The 17,157-nt window shown below is 44.3% G+C and overlaps 1 protein-coding gene across 6 annotated transcripts in view; it reads right to left on the minus strand.

Moving 5' to 3' along the window:
- Positions 1–1,150: 1,150 nt before the first annotated feature.
- The window catches only part of tsen54 (TSEN54 tRNA splicing endonuclease subunit), a 38,467-nt gene continuing 22,460 nt past the window's right edge, over positions 1,151–17,157 (minus strand). For all 6 annotated transcript variants that reach the window (XM_038777057.1, XM_038777056.1, XM_038777055.1 and 3 more), the window contains 4 exons: positions 11,805–12,484; positions 6,010–6,070; positions 5,426–5,542; positions 1,151–2,781 (listed from right to left, as the gene is read on the minus strand). In XM_038777057.1, coding sequence (XP_038632985.1) covers positions 2,631–2,781; positions 5,426–5,542; positions 6,010–6,070; positions 11,805–12,484 — 1,009 coding nt within the window. In that variant the 3' untranslated portion in view covers positions 1,151–2,630. The remainder of the gene's footprint in view (positions 2,782–5,425; positions 5,543–6,009; positions 6,071–11,804; positions 12,485–17,157) is intronic.

Genomic DNA, 17,157 nt, shown 5'->3' on the forward strand with positions numbered 1-17,157 from the left:
GCCATGTGTATAGGCCATGGAAGAGTGCTCGCTGGGTCAGGGAATGAAGACGACGCAGTAATGTGATCCTTCACGCTTCGTGTTAGGGATCACAAGGAGGGAGTGTAGCCACCTGGGTTGGCCACTTCCCGATTCCAAAATGGAGATTCGCTAAGAATGCAGGGAGAAATGGCCAAGCACAGGAAAACAAGCAGGTGCAAAGTTTCCTGTATATTAGGACTTGCAGAAAACCAGACAGAACCAAAACCAAAAACCATCTGCATATTAATGAGCGATCCCCAGGAACAATTAGTAACATTAAGAGTAATCAAGACCAAACCAGACTCCTCGGCGCCAGCAGGAGCCAAGACAAAGGAAGGCCAACGGACACATAGGAACCGCCCAGCGATCAGGGAACAGCTCCAGTATTGGAGAAATCGATACAAGTGATCAGAACTTAGTCCAATCACTGGGAACCAAGTCCGGGGTCCGCCCAAAAGGGCGGGAAGCCCCTGGGGACTATAAAATAGAGTCCCTAAGTTCAGTTCATCCTTCTTGGCAGGGGGTCTCAGCAGCTCGAAACAACCCTTGACCGTGACCTGCCTAGCAGCTGCACCAACCAAGTAAGTGTCCAGTCAACACACGTTATGAGATAGGCGCTCCTAGCTACTAGTCCATACAAGCTTGAAGCCTGCAGACTCAGAATCCCTGACCTGGTGGGCCTTTCCAAAGCTAAGTATTGGCCTTTTAGTGTTAGAGATAGTCTAGTGAGTAGTGTTTTATGCATGAGTAGCGATTGACTGTGTATATAATAAATGTGTTTTGATTTGAACCTTACTAACTGGTGTATTGAGTTATTGATCAGCACTTGAACTTGAACCTCGTGGTGGTATCATAAAGATACCTGGCGACTCTAGAGCAAGATGATTAAACAAAGCAATTAAGTACAAACACAATTAGCAGCACTACAATAGGCTGTCAGTCTAAATTTTGCACTCAAGTATCTGGAGGGGGATTTGAACCTGCCTCAGAAGCAAGAGTGCTTAACCTGACTGAATATCTATAGTTAAGAGAGTTAACTTTGGTGGTTTGAAAAGCCTTTGTCTCAGATAAAGTAAGAATACCCTCAGGGTAACATGGTCAAAAAAAAGGAAGGATGAAGTCCACATCATTTCTTTTATCAGATTTATTGCATTATGACAATTTGTGATGAATGTACTGAAGTAACTAAATAGCAGAATACAAAATGCATTGAACTGAGAAATAGAGAGTGAACTCAAAAGCATGCTGGCAGCATCATCTGGTCAAAATATCAAATCTAGTCAACATTCATAGGATTTAATCAAGTGCAACATGATGCACAGTGGTGTCTCATTACATTGAGAGAGAAAAATGTAAACAGAGGCTGATGAATCCAAGGACAGTATATGATGCACAGGAGCTTAGTAAAGATTCTATGCAGCTGCCTTTATTAAACAAAATCTTGCTTCCTGAGAAGCAATCTCAACATTCTGCCCTTTCTTCTATCCGTTATTTTTTTAAAAACTCACTTCTAAAATCTTCATGGCATGTGATTTTACTTCAATCACAGAATGCCACATGTGAAACTTGTTGTTCTAAGCTATTAAAAAAAACCAACAAAAACAAATAGCATTCAAAGAGAAACTCCAGTTGATCCCGCCTCTTTCTCTTCACTTGGACCGCTCCCCGACCCCAGTTGACACTCAGCAGCTATCAAAGCTTCACCTGAAATTTACCAAACATTATATATGAAAAAAATATTACAGTAAAAGCTACAGGAGTATTATTCTTAGACAATTCTGCAGCACACAAGGCAGGCTGACAATGTGGAGGCTGTCCTACATCCTATAACTCTCCACCTCACTATCCTCCTTCACAACATTCAAATCCTACCTCTTTGACCAAACCTTTGGTCATCTACCTACTATATATCTGTCTGAGGCTAGGTATCCAATCTCTTGTTTTGTAATGGTCCTGTGAAGCACCTTGAAGGTTTATCATGTTAAAGGCACGGTATGAAGATATGTTGTTATCACTGTCCTGTTGTTGCCAAGATAGTAAAAAAACAGAAAAGTTTCAGGAAACATTTTTATGCATGTGAGGGAGGGAGAGGAATTATCGTAAGACCAGGCAATAGTTTGGCACTAATATAGAACAGAAGGACTGGTTGACAAATTTGCAAAAATAATATTTTTGCACTTAAAATGAGCCATTTTATTTTGTGCTTTTTCTCTTGCTTGCAGATCAACTGAAGGCAACCAAGTCGCTATCTTGAATGGCTTTTGCTTGGTACCAATTAGAATTTTGAGTATAATCACGACATGCTTTCTTCCAGCAGGAAGTAAGGGGAGGGACTCTGGAGTTTTCTTGTGAAGCTAGGGCTTTGTTCAAACTGAAGAGGTTAAAATGTTGTTTTGAAAGTTCCCTTACGCATGGTTGATGACTGAAATCGCAGTGAAAGTCGTGTTACCCAATTAGTTCAGCCCACCAAATACACCACATTGGCAGGAAGAGGGAAAACCCTTCTAACAATCATTTAATACCAACACATCATGACTCCAAAGTCTGTGTCCAGAATATCCCTGAGGGCATGCACATGGAACAGCCAGCTGTCCAAGTCTCCAACAGGGTCAAGGGTAGACATCCACAGGAAGTTTGAATTCCTTAAAGGTGTAGAAGGAGATATCTCCATTATCCACCACAGCAAACACAACAGGAACTTCACCACTCTGAAAGGCTAGCTTCTTCATCGTACGTAGGTCTGGCACCGGCCCATCAAAGCTGTAGATATATCAGGCCAAAGGGGAAAACATTAGATAGGAAAGAAATGAAGACTTGCATTTTTATAGCATTTTTCACCACCTCATGATGTTCCGAAGTACTTCACAGTCAATGAATTACCCACGAATTGTATTCACTGTTAAATCCACTCGAGGGAGCAGACAGGGCATCGATTTTATGTCTCATCCAAAAGGCCACACCTCTGACAATGCAGCACACCGGGAGCTGGTTTAGCTCAGTTGGCTGGACAGCTGGTTTGTAATGCAGGGGGATGCCAACAGCGCAGGTTCAATTTGCATACCGGCTGAGGTTATTCATTAAGGCCCCACCTTCTCAACCTTGCCCCTCGCCTGAGGTGTGGTGATCCTCAGGTTAAATCACCGCCAGTCAGCTCTCCCCCTCAAAAGGGAAAAGTAGTGTATGGTAAGTGGGACTATGGCGACTTTACTTTATACCCTCAGTACTGCACTGGAGTGTTCTGTGTTCAGGTCTGGAGTAGGGTTGAATCTTTAACTTTCTGATTCAGAGGCAAGCACGTTACTAACTGACTCACGTGAGGAACTAGAAAACTTAATGCTGAGCTAGGACAGCAAGATTTGTGATATCCACGCAAAAGAAAATATACGAGAGCTATGTAGTTTTAATAATAAAAAAGTGGTTTAGACTGAAGACACAGCATCGTCCTGGATCTCTTCCCATACATTAAGTTTCTAGATCAAGATGCGATGGGTGATATTACAGTAGTACTGGTCAACTTAGGCTAGTGAGTGGGCCGCAAGATTGAAATCAGGCTTGTTCACGATTCTGAACATTTCATAATAAGTTGCAGAAAATGCTTAACCATTCATATATTAATAGAACTGTCATCCACTTCAAATGGTATTTACACTTCGGACGCAGGGGAACGCACGGCTCTATCAATCCATGTTGTGAACAATCAGTACATAGCTCACTTCACTTGCCTTTCTTTTCATGCGTATTATTTCAGTCATATCAGTAGGAAAAAATCTACACGGATGGAAATCAAGGGAATGTGACAACTCTGTGCATGATCAACAAAATGTTTTCTGGCCACATGTGGCCCCCAGTGCATAGGTTGTCCACCACTGTATTACAGAGAAAGGACAAAGAAACAGACAGCTCCGGCAGAGGTGGGGGGGGGCGCAGTGGTTGGCACTGCTGCCCCCTGGCACCGAGGAACCAGGTTCTTTCCCGGCCCCGGGTCACTGTCCATTTAGAATTTGCACATTCTCCCCATGTCTGCATGGGTCTCACCTCCACAACCTAAAGGTATGCGGGGTAGGTGGATTGGCCACACTAAATTGCCCCTTCATTGGAAAAATAAGAATATGGCACTTTAAATTTATTTTAAAAGAACAATAAGGTAGCTCCAGATGAAGGGCACTGCCAATAAAGGCACAATGGGACATATGATCTCCTTTTGTGCTGTCATTTATGAGTCAGTGGAAGCAGAACTTTAAATCTGGATCAAATTGGGGGAGAAAATAGCAAAACCTATTCTTTGAACTGGAGTTAAGTCAGAAGCAGTATCTCCATTGTCAAAGTCAAATAATTCCAATGAAAGGTCATTGACCTGAAATGTGAACTCTGTTTCTCTCTCCACAGATGCTGCCTGACCCGAGTATTTCCAGCATTTTCTGTTTTTATCTCTACTACCAAACTTCAGTTCAGAGGCTGAAGCCCAGCTCTGTGTGAGAGGCAGGCAGAGTAAGTCAGAGTGCAGAATCATGATTCTGGGTGCTAATTAAATTACTGGTCCTGGGTATTTCATATTTAGGAGTACAACGCATGTCAAACATAGATTGGCAGGTATACAAATTTACAGATAAGCAAATTACAAACTAACTGGCTGAACCAGAAAGAGGAGTTTGTTCCATTGTTTAAGAGCACTGACAACTAAAAGGGATATGTGACTTGAATAGCCAGGCATAAATATCAAACACATCTTGCTTTTACCTCAAATAAAGTTGACTCAATATCATTTATGGTCCACAGCGTGGTTTTCAGTTCCCTACACGCGTCTAGGGGCAGAGGTTCAGAATTTAACACATTATGCCCTAGTATCATTCCCTTAATCCACAAGTGGATAGTGGGCAGAGGTGAAAGTCAGATCACCATTATAATTTCCATATACAGATGTGGGAGTTTGATACAGACGGTTTAAGAATGCATTGGTAGGGAGCTGGGAACAGCTGGCTTATTAACTTCCATGCTCGTCGATTTAGCCACATAGAATTTATAGTGCAGGAGGCCGCCATTCGGCCCATCGAGTCTGTACCGGCTCTTGGAAAGAGCACCCTACCCAAGGTCAACACCTCCCCTATCCCAATAACCCAGTAACCCCACCCAACACTAAGGGCAATTTTGGACACCAAGGGCAATTTAGCATGGCCAATCCACCTAACCTGCACATCTTTGTGGGAGTAAACCGGAGCACCCGGAGGAAACCCACGCACACACACGGGGAGGATGTGCAGACTCCGCACAGACAGTGACCCAAGCCAGAATCGAACCTGGGACCCTGGAGCTGTACCGGTGTGGCACCTTTAACACAGAACAAACATTCCCACGGTTCTGCGCTTTGGAGGTATAGTCAACAATTCAATCCTCTCCTGCACCATACCTGCAAACACACATTCTTGAGAAGGGTCTCCCAGGCTGGGTTTTACGGAATTCTGCCACAGTATCAGCCTGGTACACATCAAAGGAGATCTTCATCTTCTCAGGAGCTTCTTGCAACCTGAACAGCAGAGTTGGCAAAAAGATAAACCAACACACACATCAAATAGACAGAGAAGAAATTGCACTAATAAAACATTTTTCATAACCTCAGGATATCCCATAGCACTACGACAGCCAACTTTTAATATGGAGTCATGGCGGGATGTCAAGATAGCCAGAGCCATCCATTATCCATAAGTGTCTCCTAACCATGCTGGGATGTTTAGGACACACATATGGGTAGGCAGTGGCATAGTGGTATTGTCACTTGGCTAGAAATCCAGAAACCCAAGATAATGCGCTGGGAACCTGGGTTCAAATCTCACCATTACCATGTCCTTACCTTGTCTGGCCTACATGTGACTGCAGATCCACAGCAATGTAGTTGACTCTTAAAAAATGCCCTCTGAAATGACCTCGCCAGCCACTCAGTTCAATGGGAATTAGGGATGGACAATAAATGCTGGCAAATAAAAAAATATTTACCAAGGAGTTCTGTCCAAGATGTGTGCAGACTTCATGATGCAGATGTGTTGCTGGAGTTCTCCTGTGAGAGGAAGAAAATAGTAGATTATACAATAAAAAGTGACTTGTATGTATACAGCAAGTTTGCACAACCACAGGTTACAATTCAAAACCAAGAACTAATGAAGTGGAGTCACTGTTCTGATGTCCCAATTAATCTCTTTTCCACAATACTGATTGAGGGATAAACATTGTCCAGGCCAGAAGGAAGAACATCCCTGCTCCTCTTCATAATTGAGCCATTGGATCTTTTATGTACATCCAGGCGGACAGACAAGACTTTTGTTTTAATGATTCATCTGAAAGACAGCAGCTGCTACGCAAGAACATAGGAGTAGGCCATTCAGCCTGACAAGCCTGTTCCACCATTCAATACAATCATGGTTGATCAAAATGCTTTTTTCCCCACATTATCCCCATATCCCTTTATCTTTTTATCTCATTGGTATTTAGAAATCTGTCAATAAAACCAAGGTTCTATTCATTTGAAACAGGACTTTGCTATTCCTGTACTCATTCCTCTTGTAGTAAAGCCTAACATTCCATTAGCCTTCCTAATTGCTGGCTGCATCTTCATGTTCGCTTTCAGTGACTTATTGACAGACACCCAGGTTCCTTTGTACATCTACATTTTCTACTCTCTTACCATCCAAGAACTATTCTGCACATCTATTCCTCCTATCAAAATAGATTACCTCACATTTTTCCACATTATATTCCAGCTGCCTCATTATTGCCCACTCACTAAGACCATAAGACTGTGAAGTATACCATTTGGCCCATCGTAAATGCTACACAATTCAATGAAATCACAAATGATCTGATAATCCTCAACTCCACTTTCGCACCTATTCCCAGCACCCACGATTCCCTTACTAATTAAAAAGCTGTCGATCAAAGCCTTGAACAAATTTAACAACCCAGCATCCACAGTTCTCTGCGGTAAAGAATTCCACAGATTCACTACCCTCAGAGAAAAAAATCTTCCTCATCTGTTTTAAATGGGCCACCCCTTACGCAAGAGGCAACAACCTCTCAGCATTTACGCCATCAAGACCCCCACCCCCCTGGGTATCCTAAATGTCTCAATAAGGACGCCTCTCATTCTTCAAAACTCCAATGAGTACAGGCCCAACCTATTCAACCTCTCATCATAAGAAAATCCCTCCAAACCTAGAATTAACCTAGTGATCCTTCTCTGGACTGCCTAGAATGCCAGTATATATTTCCTTACATATAGTATTCCAGGTGTGGTCTAACTAGTTCCATGTATAGTTATAGCAAGACTTCCTTATTCTTATACTCCATTTCCCTTTGAAACAAAGGGAAACATTCCTTTTGCCTTTCCTATTATCTGCTGATCTTGCATGCCAGCTTTTTGTGATTTACGTCTGTCCAAATCTTCTTGAAGCCACTTTGCATTTTCCTCACAACACTCCCACCTAGTATCGTGCCATCAATGAACTTGTAATTATAACATTCGGTCCCCACATCCAAACCATTGATATATAGTGTGAACAGCTGGAACCCCAAGAACTGATCATCCAGTATCCCACTAGTAACACCCCTTCAAGGCGAGAATGGCCCATTTATTCCTACTCTCGGCTAGCCAATCTGTAATCCATGCCAGTATATTATTTCCTATCCCATGTGTTTTAACTTTGCCAACCAATGTCCTGTGGGAGACCTTATCAAAAGCCTTCTGAAAATCCAAGCACACTACACCCTTTATCAATTCTGTTAGCAACATCCTCAAAAGCTCCATGGGTTTGTCAAACATGATTCCAGTTCAGAAATCCATGTTGATCAGATCATTATTATTTTAGTGAACATTTATCACATTAGATTAGCATTTCCTTCCTACTGATGCAAGGCTAACAGGTCTGCAGTTTCCTGTTTTCTCTCTTCCAAACCCTTCTTAAATAGTGGCATGACATTTGATACCTTCCAATCTGCAGGAACCATTCCAGAAATAATAAAATTTTGCAAGATAATCACCAGTGCATCCACTATCACCATTCAACACTGGAATATAGACCATCAAGTCCCAGGGACTTAATAATCTTCAGTCCCATTAATTTCTTAAACACAACCTTCTTACGAATACCAATTTCCTACAATTCCTCCTTCTCCCATGTCCCTTGGATCTCTAATTCTGGGAGAATGCTTGTATCTTCCTCAGTGAAGACAGACCCAAAGTATTTATTTAGTTTCTCTGCCATTTCACTATTCACCACTAAACTTCTCCTTACTCTTCTATAATGTACAGTAAGAAGTCTTACAACACCAGGTTAAAGTCCAACAGGTTTGCTTCAAACACAAGCTTTCAGAATGCAGCTCCTTCCTCAGGTGAGCTGCGCTCCGAAAGCTCGTGTTTAAAACAAACCTGTTGGACTTTAACCTGGTGTTGTAAGACTTCTTACTGTGCTCACCCCAGTCCAACGCCGGCATCTCCACATCATGGCTACCTTCTATAATGTACTCATTTGTCATATCAAATATTTCCTTTTTACTTGCCAGTGTATGCAAATAGAAGCTTTTCTTGCTAGTTTACATTCATAGTCTATTCGTCCTCAATCTTCCTTTGCTGTATTGAAAAATGTTGTCAATCCTCAGATTTAGCTTTATTTCTGGCAACTTTACAGGCCTTTTCTTTTAACCGTATACAATCTTCAATTTTGTTTGTTAGGTTTTCTGGCTGTTGACTGACTTTTCATTTTAGGTTTTTATGCCTTGAAGGAATGTATAGTTGTTGAAAACTATGTAATTCTTTAAACACTATCCATTGCCAATGGCAAAATAGGATTGCATTCAATGGAGCTCAGAAGAATATGAGGGTGATCTCATAGAAACCTATAAAATTCTAACATGACTACACAGGGTAGATGCAAGAAGGATTTTCCCGATGGTGGGTGTGTCCAGAACTATGGATCACATTCTGAGGATAAGGTGTAGACCGTTTACGACAGAGAGGAGGAGGAATTGCCTTACCCAGAGAGTGGTCAGTCTGTGGAATTCGTTACCACAGAAAGTAGTTGAGGTCAAAACATGGTATGTTTTCAAGAAGCAGTTAGATATAGCACTTGGGGCGAAGGGGATCAAAGGATACAAGGGGAAGGCGGGATCAGGCTATTGAGTTGGATGATCAGCCATGATCATAATGAATGGCAGAGCAGGCTCAAAGGACCGAATGGCCTTCTCTTGCTCCTATTTTCAATGTTTCTATGTATCGTCATGGCTTTTAATGTATTTTCCCAAACCACTCCAATCAAATTTCTCCTCATACCTTTGTTCAAATTTAACACCCTATCTTCAGATTGAACTACCTCACTTTCAAACATAATGTAAAATGCTACCATATTATGCTACTGCACTTCCCCAGTATTGCACTGCAGTGTCTGCCTAGACATTGTGCTCTAACCTCTAGAATAGGACTTAATCGTCCCACTTTCTGACTCAAGAGACAAGAGTACGAAACATGACGGCACGGTGGAAATGCTTAGCACTGCTGCCTCACAGCGCCAGGACTAGAGTTCAATTCTGGCCTTGTGACTGTCCGTGTGGAGTTTGCACTTTCTCCCAGTGTCTGTGTGGGTTTCCTCCAGGTGCTCCAGTTTCCTCTCACAATCCAAGATGTGATGGTTAGGTGGATTAGCCATGCTAAATTGCCCCTTAGTGTCACAAAGATGTGATTAGGTGGGATTGGGCCGAGGTAGGGCGCTCTCAGAGGGTCAGTACAGATTCAATGGACCGAAAAGCCTCTTTTCTGCACTGTAGGGATTCTATGACAGATACTAAAAATGCTGGAGTAAGTTATTCGGGTACTGGCAACCTTCTGGTGCCTTACCTTTTATTTTGTGCATCATTTGTTTTTTAAATTTTGCGTGATGAATATATCCTCCCGGGACTCTGTTGGCACTCTGATGTACAGTAAGAAAGTGTGGACGAATTAGCTTTTGACTTTGTAACTAACTGTGACCAGATACTCTTGAGAGTAAACTCCAGCACTCTCCACATCGCCCATTAATATCCAACTGAGCCCTGATTTAACAATCACCCTATTCCTAGACCTGTAATATATCATTAGACTAGAATGCCTATGTGGACTATGATGGTTCCCGACTGTTGAGAAATGTACTGGCGGATTTTAGCTGTGGTTACTTTTGATGTCTCACATAACTGAGCTCCAGCTGCTTGTGGCCACACAGCAGTTTCTGTGTCTCAGATTATAGAAATATTCCCAACCAATTAATTCAAGTTTTGTGGTGGTATTTTCCAGTGTGCCAAAAACCCAAATGGAGACTTTTTCCAAAACATTTGGATGGTAAAGGCCAAATCGGTCCATTGCTACCTCATATTTCCAGAACTCCAGCCTTATTTTAAATGACAGCCCCTAACACACAACATAGAGTAAATTTGGTTTGACATCTCATTATCAAAAAAGCCTTTTGCGATATATTACTCCTTCAAAAGGTTAGGACTGGGCTTTAAGTACTGAAGTAAGAGTCGGAATGCTACCAATTGAGCCTAGTTGGTACTTTGAAAGAAATCACTTTGCTTTCAGTATAAAATACAGAAAGCGACCCACTACATTCTGCACTGACAGTCACAGTGATAACAGGAATAAGGATGGAATTTTCCGGGGAGTGTCAGGAACCCGATGCCAGGACCATATTCAGGGTCTTTAGCCAGCGCATCTCAGTAGCACACTAATTTGTGCAACTTTACGTGGGGTAGCCGCCTAACTGGGTACACCGCCCAATTAAGGACGGCAGGCAGGCAGATCAAGGAGCCATGCGGCCTAATAGGTGGGGTTGAAGCACTGCCAGCACCACTGGGGTAGATGGTGAACCATAAGGGCTTCACAAAATGGAGGCATTCTCAAAAGGCTGAAGGATTCACAGCAAAGGTGGCCCAGAGGTATTAAGGTAATCCGTCCAGAGGGGAACCATCCGTAAGAATGATTCTGCCCATGGCTGTACCCATTTCAGCCTTGAGGCTCAGTTATACAGAAAAGGAGACCAAGTTCAGATGTTCTTCCAACTTCCCACTGGGAGGCTGCCACCAAATTGTTGCTCGGCTCCAGACTCAGCCAGGGGCTTGTGCGGCACCAGGAACTTCCATGAGGGAAAATGGACCTTAAGTGGGGCTTTTATTAGCTGCCCTTCACTATTGGGCAGGTTACTAGCTTCTAAGGAGCATGCCCCTGGGAAACTCACCTGAGACAGCTCCAGGTAGCCATCCCAGGAGGGATTCCCATTACTTTCCTGGCTCACTTCCATCTCCAATCCCAGTTCCATGAAACCAAGAAAATTCAGTCCGGAGTTTTTGAATTCCTCGCTTAAGTACCTGGTCACATAGGAAGAAAATGAAATTACAGATTGATTCACCTGCATTTCCCTGCTGTACAGAGCCACACTAGTGGCTCTGCAACTTCCTGCAGCATGAATTTTCAAAAGAGATCCCAGGAAATTGGCAACCTAATAGTATAAGGAGCAATGGTGATGAAACACTTGAGGAATGAAATATGATAGATAGAAGTCGCTGAATCTCTGCAGGTAGCTGCTCTAATTACTAGTTGGAATATCAGTGTAGCCCCCAAGCGAAATAGTGCTAAAAACTGTTTATGTAGTTTCTCTGGGATGGCTCATCGATGCTCAGCCAGCGTTAGAGCAAAAGCCCCCCTCCCTGTGGAAACCTAAAGCTTGGTTCTGCAATTGAATCCTATTGAATGACCCAGATTTTCTTCTCCTTACCTGGTGAGCAGGCCTGGCCTGGTTTGAAAAGCGGTTGCACCTTGTCCTTCCAGAGGTGGGCAGGCAACTTTTTATTCCTGCCACGCTTCCACCTGAGCAGCTCCTTGTATTCCTTCCAGTTGGTGCACTGCCTCACCCGCTTGTCCCTATTGACATCTGATTTGTACCTGCTTTCTCTCTTCATCCTCTCCCGATCTCTCCGGGACAACTTTTCATGCTTAAGGTTAATTTTCCTCTGCCATGCAGTTTCATCAGAAGCTCGGCCCAGTACATTTGGTGGCAGGAGCATTGGGTCAAGCGCTGTAAACTTGGTCTGTGGGCAATCGCGTCCAACATTAGGGAATTTTATCCTGCTGAAGTCCCACCTGGGTTTCCTGACAGATACAGAACTGCCTTGTGGGCTCCCAGGAGACGATGCGATGGAGCTCCCTGACACATGTTGAGCACAGTACATCAACTCCAGCTCAGCCTGTCTCATACTGATGCCGGATGGTTGGTCGTCACTCCCCTGCAATTTTTCGGCTTTGGTTTGTTGTGGTTCAAGAGCCGGTTTAGTAACTTCCTTTTCAAGGGCATTGCAAGTAGCATCCTGCTGATGGAACTCTTCCTTCTGCTGCCCCTCAGTAATACTGCAGCTAGACTCTGCCTCTGCAGGTAGGTCAGAGTGGCTTTTTTTGGATCTGAAATAGTTTGTTAAAAGAAAGTTCTTGGATTAATGTAATACTTACTACATGATGGCATAGTGATTAGCATCGTTGCCTCACAGCGCCGGGGTCCCAGGTTTGATTACGACCTTGGGTGACTGTGGAGTTTGCACGTTCTCCCCAAATCTGCGCAAGTTTCCTCCGGTTTCCTCCCATAGTCCAAAGATGTGCAGGTTAGGTGGATTGGCCATGCTAAATTGCCCCATAATGTCCAACGATTAAGTGGGATTACTGGGTTACAGGGATAGGGCAGGGGAATGGGCCTAAATAGGAGGGTTAGTGCAGACTAGGTGGGCCGAATGGCCTCCTTCTGCATTATAGGAATTCTACGATTGTCCAAACAAAGAGAAAACACCATATAAGCAATTAACAAATAGTCAAAGAGCTACAGTCTCAACTCAACAAAACAGACTATTTTTCTTGTCGGATGGCTATATGAGAGCCCTCCTCAGGTCCAAGGTACGCCAACCTCATCCTATGGAGGGACAGCTCTTCTCACATTTTCTTAGATGTTATTGTACAAGGGAGGACCCAGAGCCCGGGAAGGCATAGAGTCTAGTATTGATGGAAACGCAAATATTTGTACAAGAAATGTCCTGGACAGGAGATTGGTAGGGACACAAGTTTGGGGGCTTGGTCCAGGACCAAGTAGACTCTGGAGCTTGGCAATGATGGGGTTGCGGGTGCTTGTACACTACATCACAGACTGTAGAATTCCAGTTTAGCTGCAGCTTGTGAAACATAGAAACAGGGGGAACCAGCACCAATCACATGGGCAAAAAAGGTGGAACACACTCTAATATTTAGCAGGGGCAAATAGGATTTGTTCAAAGTTTCAAGTCTTAGAACTGTTCATTCAAACTTTACTGAACTAAGGGACACCCACTAGCACTCAGAATAGAGTACCTTCTAAAGCTACTATCTAAGGAGCCCAGGGTACAGGGCAAGTGTCCGCACAAACAACGTCAGCTCGAGATACTTTTCTCTCCACCGTGGGACTAGGCAGGGATGTCTATGTCCCCCCTGCTGTTTGCACTCGCGATTGAGCCGTTGGCCATCGCATTAAGAAGTTTGGGGATATGGAAAGGAATAGTGTGGGGGGGGGGGGCTAGAGTATAGGGTGCCCTTATATGCCGATGACTCGCTGTTATACGTGTCGGAACAGAGTGTGTTGATAGGGGGAATATTGGAGCTGATTCGAGGTTCGGGTCTTTCTCAATGTACAAACTAAATCTAGACAAGAGTGAGTATTTTGTGGTGTCTCGGCCGGGGGTGGGGGCAGAGTTGGGGGGTGCTGCCATTCCGTAGGGCAGGGACTCACTTTAGGTACCTGGGGGTGCAGGTTGCCCAGGAGTGGGGGGGGGGGGGGGGGGGGGGGGGGTGCTCCGCAGGTACAACATTTCTAGTTTGGTGGGGAGTGTGAAAGCTGATCAGGCAAGGTGGGATGGTCTCCCTCTGTCACTGGCGGGTCAGATACAGGCGGTTAAAATTAACGTGTTGCCGCGATTTTTGTTTATTTTTCAATGCCTGCTGATTTTCTTGCCAAAGCCTTTTTTCAGAGAAGTTGAGGGAGGGATTACTTTGTTCATATGGGGAGGGAAGATGGCCAGAGTTAGAAACATGCTGCTACAGAGGGGAAGGCAGGCAGGGGGTTTGGGTCTTCCGAATCTGATGTATTACTACTAGGCGGCGAATGTGGAGAAGGTGCGGAGCTGGGTCAGAGGGTTTGATTACCAGTGGGTCAGAATGGAGGAGAGTTTGTGCAGGGGTTCGGGATTGAAAGCACTAGCAACAGCGCCGCTCCCAATAGCCCCGGGGAAATACTCAGGGAGTCTGGTAATAATAGCTTCATTGAGAATTTGGAGGCAGTTTCGCCCACACTTTGGGTTGGGGCCAGGGTCAAGGGAAATGCCGATTCGGGGGAACCACAGATTTGAAGCAGGGAGGTGGGGTGGAAATTTTCAGAAATGGGAGAAGGGGATTAAGACACAAAAAGATTTGCTTCTTAGGTGTCGGTTTGCAGGATTGAAGGAGCTGGAAGCCAAGTTAGGGCTGGAGCAGGGGGAGATGTTTAGATACATGCAGGTTCCAGATTTTGCCAGAAAGGAGATAAGGAGCTTCCCGGTGGAGCCGGCCTCCACATTGCTGGAGGAGATGCTGACGACAGGGGGACTGGAGAAGGGGGTAGTGTCAGCGGTTTATGGAGCTATTTTGGAAGAGGAAAAGGCACCACTGGAAGGGATCAAAGCAAGGTGGGAGGAAGAGTTGGGAGAGCAGGGGTTCTGGTGTGAGGTGCCCCGGAGAGTGAATGCCTGCACCTAATGCGCGAGGTTGGGGCCGATATAGCTGAAGGTGGTATCAGCACACCTCACGAGGGAGAGGATGAGCCGATTTTTGAAGAATTGGAAGATGTGTGTGAACGTTCCGCGGGGGGGGGGGCTAATCACGTTCATATGTTTTGGTCCTGTCCAAAGCTAGAGGATTACTGGAAGGAAATTTTTAGGGTAATTTCTAAAGTGGTGCACTTGAAACTAGACCCGGGTCCCCGGGAGGCCATATTCGGGGCTTCGGACCAGCCAGGGTTGGAAACGGGTGCAGAGGCAGATGTTGTAGCCTTCGCCTTGTTGATCGCCCAAAGACGGATCCCGATAGGTTGGAGAGCAACCTCTCCACCCTGTGCCCTGGTGTGGCTGGGTGCTCTTTCCAAGGGCCAGTGCAGACTCGTAGGGCAAAATGGCCTCCTTCTGCATTGTAAATTCTCTGAAACTCTATGATCTTCCTCACTGAAAGAGGACTGGCCTACAGCCCAGGGTGACTCAACTGCATGCTAGAGAAAGGAAGGGAGTGTCTCCATCACTGGTACTGGCGCTGGAGGGTGTGCAGAGGAGATTCACTAGGTTAATCCCAGAGCTGAAGGGGTTGGATTATGAGGAGAGGTTGAGTAGACTGGGACTGTACTCGTTGGAATTTAGAAGGATGAGTGGGGATCTTATAGAAACATTTAAAATTATGAAGGGAATAGATAGGATAGATGCGGGCAGGTTGTTTCCACTGGCGGGTGACAGCAGAACTAGGGGACATAGCCTCAAAATAAGGGGAAGTAGATTTAGGACCGAGTTTAGGAGGAACTTCTTCACCCAAAGGGTTGTGAATCTATGGAATTCCTTGCCCAGTGAAGCAGTTGAGGCTCCTTCATTACATGTTTTTAAGGTAAAGATAGATAGTTTTTTGAAGAATAAAGGGATTAAGGGTTACGGTGTTCGGGCCGGAAAGTGGAGCTGAGTCCACAAAAGATAAGCCATGATCTAATTGAATGGCGGAGCAGGCTCGAGGGGCCAGATGGCCTACTCCTGCTCCTAGTTCTTATGTTCTTATCACTATAAAACACAAGAATGAAAGATTCAAAATCGTGGCTTGCAAAACAAGATGAGTTGGAATTCTTGACTCTTGAGAAGGTTAAGTTTGAACTGAGAGGAAGGATGGAGGGGTTCCACAATTCATGGGCATTATTCATTATGCACTTTCAAGAACTGGATAACATCGAACATTAGTTGGGGTGTGTGGGTGGGAGGGTTGGGGGGAGGGGAGGTGTGTGTTAATGGCGACTATGGGTGATCTATAATTCCTTTTTGTCATTTGTTTGTGTGAACATGCGGGCTAATGTTTGGGATTTGGTGGGAGGATGGGATCGTTGTTATTGATATGGGGTTTGACATATTTGCTACTGATTATTGTTTATTGTTGGTGGGTGTAAATTTGGGAGAAAATGTGAAAAAGGAGAATAAAAATAATTTTTAAAAAAAGAGTAGAGTACCTTCTATGCCTACATTCTTTTTGTGAAAAAAAAGAGCCAGGGAGGGGGCAAGAAGCCCACTCCCCCCCCAAACTCACAAAGACAACAACAAGAACCACAGAAGAGAGGAGCGGAGCACAGCAATATGACACCCAGGGTGAAAGATGGTGCCAGGAAAGAACCAGACTCCCAACGGGATGGGGCAGATGGAGAGAATGCATGTAAAATTTTAAAATAAGAAACGTCACAAAGTGTAAATATCGGATACATTATATCTTAAAATTTTATTCTGCAAAACAGAAAAAATGGCAATAAAAATCTTTCAAAAATTTTTTTGATGATACACACTAATCTGTTACAGGGTTACAGGGATAGGGTGGATGTGTGGGCTTAGCCAGGGTGCTCTTTCCAAGGGCCAGTGCAGACTTGTAGGGCAAAATGGCCTCCTTCTGCATTGTAAATTCTCTGAAACTCTATGATCTTCCTCACTGAAAGAGGACTGGCCTACAGCCCAGGGTGACTCAACTGCATGATAGAGAAAGGAAGGGAGTGTCTCCATCACTATAAAACACAAGAATGAAAGATTCCAAATCGTGGCTTGCAAAACAAGAGGAGTTGTTGGCAGGAGGGGAATTTTGTTTTTTTTTTACAAAGACCAGTCACTTAGTCTGACAGTTTGAGAAGTTGAACTCACGCAACAACCAACTACAGTAACTCCTGCCAGCCCACTCACTGCTGAAGTATTCTGGCCATACGCAAAGTTCAAGAGTCAAGACAACAGAAGGAGAAACAGCAGCATTTTAAAAGGTGACGCGGGGAGTTTCTTTTCTGTCCATTTTCTCTCCTGCCCTGTTGT

This window comes from Scyliorhinus canicula, chromosome 18 (assembly GCF_902713615.1).
Source record: "Scyliorhinus canicula chromosome 18, sScyCan1.1, whole genome shotgun sequence".
In the NCBI taxonomy this organism is placed as follows: Eukaryota; Metazoa; Chordata; class Chondrichthyes; order Carcharhiniformes; family Scyliorhinidae; genus Scyliorhinus; species Scyliorhinus canicula.